The sequence below is a fragment of the Cervus canadensis genome, chromosome 29 (genome assembly GCF_019320065.1).
Source record: "Cervus canadensis isolate Bull #8, Minnesota chromosome 29, ASM1932006v1, whole genome shotgun sequence".
NCBI lineage: Eukaryota > Metazoa > Chordata > Mammalia > Artiodactyla > Cervidae > Cervus > Cervus canadensis.
In genome coordinates this window covers 38,017,672-38,024,564 of record NC_057414.1, presented here as the reverse complement: position 1 = coordinate 38,024,564, position 6,893 = coordinate 38,017,672, and the positions used below count along the sequence as shown (strand labels likewise).

General features: G+C 62.0%; 1 protein-coding gene across 1 annotated transcript in view; it reads right to left on the bottom strand.

Annotated features, from left to right (window-relative positions):
* Positions 1–2,064: 2,064 nt before the first annotated feature.
* Positions 2,065–6,893, bottom strand: part of FADS2 (fatty acid desaturase 2) — a 37,575-nt gene continuing 32,746 nt past the window's right edge. Inside the window, exons 8-12 of the mRNA XM_043452301.1 lie at positions 5,354–5,451; positions 4,999–5,095; positions 4,651–4,730; positions 4,057–4,182; positions 2,065–3,702 (exon numbers count right to left, since the gene is read on the bottom strand). Coding sequence (XP_043308236.1) covers positions 3,651–3,702; positions 4,057–4,182; positions 4,651–4,730; positions 4,999–5,095; positions 5,354–5,451 — 453 coding nt within the window. The 3' untranslated portion in view covers positions 2,065–3,650. The remainder of the gene's footprint in view (positions 3,703–4,056; positions 4,183–4,650; positions 4,731–4,998; positions 5,096–5,353; positions 5,452–6,893) is intronic.

The following is a 6,893-nucleotide window of genomic DNA, read 5'->3' as shown; positions in this document are numbered from 1 at the left end:
GTCCGGGGGCCCGCCTCCACCCTCCAGGCCCTGGTTCCTTCACAGATGGGTGTAGGTACCCCACTGGATCCATAGCTAATCTTTTCCACCTCAGACTCAGACCAGGGGGCTCTTTGAGAAGCTGCGTCCCGTCCAGAGGGGCACACCTCTCCAGGGATGGCACGGCTGGGACAACTGAGTTTTGATTGCCCCAAGGCTCTGTATCACATGAGCGGTGGCCTGTCACTCCCAGGGCAGTTTGTACCCAGTCCAGGTGGCTGCCACCTCCGCCCTGCCCCACTTGGCTCACCAAAGGCCTCCTCTTGGCTCCCAGTGGGTCAAGAGGGTCTGAGTGTCCTCCTGGAAGCCTGGGAACTTGCCAGGCTAGTGACCACCCGCTGGGGCTCTAGGTCCACACCAGCCCGGCCTGCCCTGCCAGCCCCTCCTCTGGGCCCAGTGCCCAGTGCATGCCCACGCCACCCGCAAAGCTGATACTTTTATCAGAGTAGACACCTTGCCATGGTGAGCTCTTATCCCCTCCACAGGGACTAACTCCCCTCGTCTCCACCCACTCCACCCAGCCCCTCGCTCCTCTGGGGAGCAGTCTGACTCTGATGTGGGGCAGGAAGAGCCCAGGCTCTGGAAAATGGCCCTTCCCTTGTGGGGCAGCCCTGCCAGGGGAAGGGGAGGGCCAGGCGGGGTGAGGGGCTGGAATTCAGCTGCCCAGTCCTTTCCTTCTGGCTTTAGCCTCCCCCTCTGTGAATTGAGGTTTGGTTCTGTGACCACCCTGGGGGGCTATGAGTTTGGCAGAGGGTGGGGATGAGAAGCCCATGATTCTGTGCTGGGCAAGAGCCTCAGCAGAGTGTGGGAAAGGAGGGGCAATTGGGCAGAGAGCAGGAATGAGTCTTCCCCAGTCCCTGGCCCCAAGGGTAATGTGAGAGGACAAGGTTGGGAGTGTGGGGGAAGAATTCACAGAAGGTCTAGGCCCCCATCAACCTGGGCCAAGATTTACCAGATGCCCTCAGAGTGGCAGCAGAATCCTTCCCACCAGTCTCCCCGTGCTGGGATCCTGGTTGTCACTGGTGATGAATGCTGCACTTAGAGCTGGCTGGAGGTGTGTGTGTGTGTGTCTATTACTGTACCATCTTGAGACTCATAGTGCTGGGCCCAGCCCAGGTAAGAGACAGAAGACAGGCACAGGTGAGGGGGATGGAAGGTATGTTCCCCAAGGTCTCCCAGACTCGAAGGCCTCTGATGGGTGTTGGGGCAGGGCAAGGCCAAGGGCTCACAGGGTGTTGTGAGATGACCTGTGCCCACTGGGGAATCACACGCTAACCGGATCAGCTGGGTGTCCCTGCCAGCTACATCGAGGTCACAGGTGAAGCAGCAGAGAGGACAGGGGTCTACTCTCGAGCCCTCCCCCACCCTGCTGGGAGCAGATGCAAGGCCAGGTGGGGAGCTCCTGAGGTTCTGGCTCCCCCGAAACCTCTTGGCACTTCCCTGGTACTCCCAGCTTGATCTGCCAAGCTGAGCCAGCCTAGAGGGGAGGGCAGAGAGCAGTACAGGGGACACTAGGAGGCTAACTGCCCTGGCACGTTCCCTGGGACTCTTCCCAGGCTTGGGGGACCCAGTGAGCCGGTTCGTGGGCACAGGAGCTCTCCTCAGCCCCTTCTGAGACTCTGCCCCCAGAGCTCAGTACACTGACCAGGAAGGGGTAGGGCCGAGGTTGGCAGAAGCCAGTGACCCGGGGCCTGCGGGTGGTCCCTCAAGAGGAGGGAGATGGTGAATGAGCATGTCAGGAAGGTGGCCTGTGCCCCCCAGAGACCTTTGGAAAGCCTCACTCCAAAGAGTCCCCAGGAAGAGGAAGGAGGGCTCACTAATCTGAACCATTTGCCCAAAACTCCTGGCCTGATGTGCACTTTAGGGAAGGGGAAAGGAAGTTCTCTTTGAGCAAAGGTGTGGGGGTGGACTGAGGAAAGTGCTCCCAGCGCAAAGCAGGCCCCCTTCTCCATACCCCATCGACACCCCACCCAGCATCGGCAAACAGGACGTGGGGGAGAATCAGGCCGGCGCGAAACAACGACGTGAGAATAAAATCACTTCATTTATTTCCCAAAGTGTAGAGGTGGGGAAGCAACATGATAAAAATTAAGGTCAGTTCCCTATGGATCCATTCTGCCTCAGGGGAGGGACAGTGGCTCTTTGGGCCGGTGTGTTCTCAGTGGGAGGGCTTCAGGCAGGCCATCCCTCATTGCCATGGCAATCCTCAGGTCCATCACCAGCCAGAGCTGGTCCCTCCTGCCCCGCCCTCCCCTGGAGTTATCTACGGGTTAGTGGGTTAATTTCCAAATGCAGCAGCTCTGGATCCTCCCAGTGGCCGCCAGGTTCCCCACCCTCTCACTTTCTTGTCCCCACAGCTGTCTGGCCTTCAGCCCCAACCCCTCCTTGTTCCATTGGGTACCCCCACCCCCACCTCACCAAGTTCCCAGCTTCTCGGGGTCACCCTCCTCTGGGGCTCCTTCCTTCTGTCTCCTGACAGTCAGGGCCACGGAGGCCTCAGTGAGTGAGCCCAGCTCAGCCCACTGTGGGGCCTTGGGAGGCTGCAGAGGGGCTGGGGGGGGGGAACGGGCAGACTGTCCCAAGGCCCAGTCCCACTGCCACCCCCGGCAGAACACATCCTGTAGCAAAAGGTTAAAAAATGAGTAAAAGACACGAGAGCGTGATAGACCGGGGAAGAGCGTGTCCACGCGGGCAGCCCCAGCGTGGGGAGGGGCTGTGCTGAGCTTCTGGGCTCCAGCGCCCACTCGCAGCCTGGAGGGCTTCAGTCCCTACCAGCCAAGTGGTCAGGGGCTGGCTGGCACTGCCTGGCAGGAACGGAGCGCTCCGGGGGACAGTCCAGTTGCTCCAGAATCTCAGGTCTCCCAACCAGAACAAACATCTGAGCCTACAGGTCGGCTCACCCCTGACCTGGCCATTGCTTCTGCTGAGCTTATCTGTGGCCCCGCCCCCATGGACCCGAGGTCACAGGCTCTGGACTTGGGAGGCGGCAGGATGGAACTGCTCGAGCCCTGGGTCAGAGGGCTCTGATGGGGCCCGGACGTTTCCCTGGGCCCGGAGGCTTGATCTGGCTGCAACACGGGCGAAGGGAGCCTGGCGTCAGGGCCAGACATCTGAAGAGAAAGTGGGGCCTGCAGGGGCGCCCCCAGTACCGACCTGGCGGTGGGAAGGAGACCCGGGGAATCCAGCACATCACCCCACAGAAGGGCAGAGGGTGGGCGGCCGTCCAAGGCGGTGGGGCCGGCCTGCAGGCTCAGGGAGCCATCCCACCTGCCGGCTGGGACCCAGCCCTGCGGACCTCAAGAGCAGGGAGAAAAGAGGGTGGTGTGAAGCCCGAAGGCCAGGCTGCAGAGGCTCATAGGCTGCAGCGGTGCGTGTCTGATGCTTCAGGATGGAGGGTGGAGGCGGGGCGGGACCCAGGAGGGAGGGTGTCAGAGGGAGGCGTGAACGCCTCGAAACCAGACAGCAAGAGAGGAGAAACCTAGCCTCAAGTCTGTGAGCCGCGCATCACGGCCTCCTGACACCTCTCTGAACAAAACCCCGCCCTCCCCTTCGGCCACCACCCCCACCGGCTCCCCACCACCATCCCCGTGGGCGCCCCGAAGGCTGCAGCTTCATTTGTGGAGGTAGGCATCCAGCCACAGCTGCCCAGACTTCCTCAGGGACCTGGGGAGAGAAGGAAAGGGGCGGTCAGGGAGCAGGTCGACAGGGGCCAAGGGTCAACTGGGACAAGGAGCCCCAGGGAATCGGGCTCTGCCGGCCTGGGGACCTCCTTCCAGCTCTCCATCAGGAGTCCAGGGCCCCCCGGGGGGCCCCCCGGAAGGACCCAGGGAGAGACCTCGTCCAACCCAGACAGAGGCCAGGCAATCCCAAGTGACAGGGGCCAGGTAGGGGCACCCGTGCCAGCAGGGCCCCTCCGGTCTCCACCTCGGGCGGTCCCACGACCACGTGCCTCCCAATCCCTTCCTTGTCCCCCAGGGACCTGGGGTGTCTCCCATACCCATGCCCGCCCCTCCTTACCTGATGATGTCTTGCAGGGCCCGGAGCAGCGGCTTCTCCTGGTACTCAATGCCATGCTTGGCGCACAGTGACCTCACCAGGGGGGCGATCTTATGCAGGTTGTGCCGGGGCATGGTGGGGAAAAGGCTGGGGAGAGCGTGGGGGGGGGGGGAGGGGCCGTGAGGGCTGGCCCACCGCCTCCACCGCCCACAGGGAGTCTGGCCAGGCCCGGGAGACCCTGTCCGTCTCTCCCGGCGTGCCCGCAGGGGTGGCTGGCCTGCAGAGGGGGAGGGCTGGGCCTCGGGCTCCCTGTTAATAAACGGACCAGTCGCCCGCCCTGCCAGGCTCACGGGATCCAGGGAGATGCCAGGGCCCACGCGCAGGGGTGGGTGCCACTGTGATCACATGGTCCAGGGAACAAGAACCCCTCTCTAGGCCTCCAGGAGGCTCGTGGGTGGTGGTGGGGCGGAGATACAATCTAGGGTTGTTGGGGGAAAGACAGAGAGAGGGAGCCCCCACCTGCTGCCCTCTGCCAGGTGAGGCTGCTGGCAACTTGCCTCCATGGTATGCCCTCTGCCTACCGCCCCCCCAACCCCGGCCTGCGCCTGCGCTCACTGGTGTTCGATCTGGAAGTTGAGGTGACCGCTGAACCAGTCGTTGAAGAAGGACTGCTCCACGTTGCAGGTGGCTGCTAGCTGTTGGGGAGAAGGGGGTTGAGTGGCTGGGAGCAGAAGCACAAAGGGACCACTCTCCTTTCCACGAGGCCCAGCCTTCCCCGGGTCTCACCGCCCTGCCCCGATTTCCCACTGGTCCCTCCAGAAGCTCCCGACCACCCTCTCCTGCCCAGCTCTGGGCCTCCCAGTGGAAGGACACCGGCAGCCCCAGGGAAGGGCAGGACGGCACCGGGCCGTGGACCTGGGCTCCGTGGGCCGTCCCCCAGCAGCCAGCGCTGGCCGCCCTCACCTGGCTGCTGAACCAGTCGCGGTAGGGCTCTCGGTCAATCTCCATGGCGATGTGATTCATCTGTGTGACCCACACAAACCAGTGGCTCTCCAGGAACCTGGAAGGGAGCTCGGCTCAGCGTGCAGCCTGGCGGCTCAGCCTCCACAGGGTCCGGGGAATCGGTGGGAACCGAGTGTCCCTCCCAACCCCAATCGGGGCAAGGCGGGTACAAGTGGAGGGGGTTGAGTGGAGCTCCTTGACGAGGGGCCCGGGCAGAAAGTGGGACTTCTGAGGCTTTCCTCTGGGGGGCCTCACATCAAACCCCCATCGGGGTGCTCGGGGGCCAAGGGGCTAGTAGCCAGCAAAACTCAGGCACCTGATGAAGTTGAGGAAAAGGATGGATCCCAGGACACCATAGAAAGGGATGTAGGTGATGAAGAAACGGGTGTAGTAGCTGATGGCCCAGGCCAAGTCCTGCGGAGAGAAACACGGTTAGACATGGGAGTATCTCACCCTCCTGGGCATGGGGTCCCAACCACAGGTGCGTACACAGCAAGCCTGGCTCACTGCTGAGTGAAGGCGGCCAAGAAACCCTATGGGCCTCCAGGAAGCTGGACACTGGGTCCAGCTAAGGATCCAAGGCCTGCCAGAGGAGGGTGTGTATGACAGTCTTTGTGTCTAGGAGAAGGCTGAGAGGTTTTAGCAACATGGAGGGGCTACAAGCTCTGCATTTAGGGAAATCCGCAGGGACGGGGACTAGCAGACACCGGGAGTCGGCAGCTCGTTCCTGATCCTGGGGATTCTGGAGGTGCACCAACACACCCCCGACACCCGCAGGCTCACCAACTGCTCATCGGCCCCCAGAGGTCCTCACTCCATCGCGACAAAGGCCAGGGACGCCGTCCATCACCCACCTCAGGGCCCTCCCAGCAGCCTGACAGTGCTGGTCCTCTCCCCCCACCAGCGTCTCCTCCCAGCCCCTCTTCTGTTCTGCTCTCTTCCTGGGCAAGCACCCCCCTCCCCCAGCTGCCTCCGTGGCTCTGCAACCATGGCAACTGGAGAGAACTGTCTTAGCTCCAAGCCCACTCTGTCCTCCCCTGCTAAGCCCTCCCATTCCACCCAGAGTAGCCACAGGGACTGGCGACCACTCTGCTCAGCCACCCTGCCCCAGCGCGTTCCCACCTCAGGGCCTTTGCACTGACTGTTTCCGCCCCCTCATCACTTCTCCCCAGACATTCGGCAGGGTAGCGGTCACAGCAAAGGCTCCTCCACCCTGTTCTCTGTGTGTGCTGTCTCTCCAGTTGTGTCTGACTCTTGGCGACCCTGTAGACTGAATAGCCCACCAGGCTCCTCTGTCCATGGGATTCTCCAGGCAAGAATACTGGCGTGGGTTGCCACGCCCTCCTCCAGGGGATCAAACCAATGTCCGTCTCCTGCATTGGCAGGTGGGTCCTTTACCACTAGTGGCTATTCTGTGTAGCTTGTAAGTAACTTTCTGAGCTGTGCCTCTGGTCCTCCGTCTTCCATATGGGAAAAGACTATCCCCCTGAGATTCTACAGGCCTGCCTGAAGGTGTGGCAACAATAAGCAGAGCTTGCAAGTTTGAGCTCTGACAACTCTGCTCTGGTCCTGGCACCAGTTTGCTGCCATAGAGACCTTCCTAACATGCAAGCTGGATCACGCCACTGCCATCCGCAAAGCCATCACGAGCCTCCTGCCCCGCCGGGGGATAAAGGACAAAATCCAGCCTCCCAGTAGGATGCACGGGTCCCTCACATGCCTGTCCACCATCCTGGCCTTGCCTGCAGCCTGTCACGTCTCCCACGGCCCAGCCATGCCGTGCTGTCTGTGTCTAGCTGGATCTGCCTAGAGGCTCCTTCTCCCCTTATCTGCTCATTAAATTCATCCTTCATAGG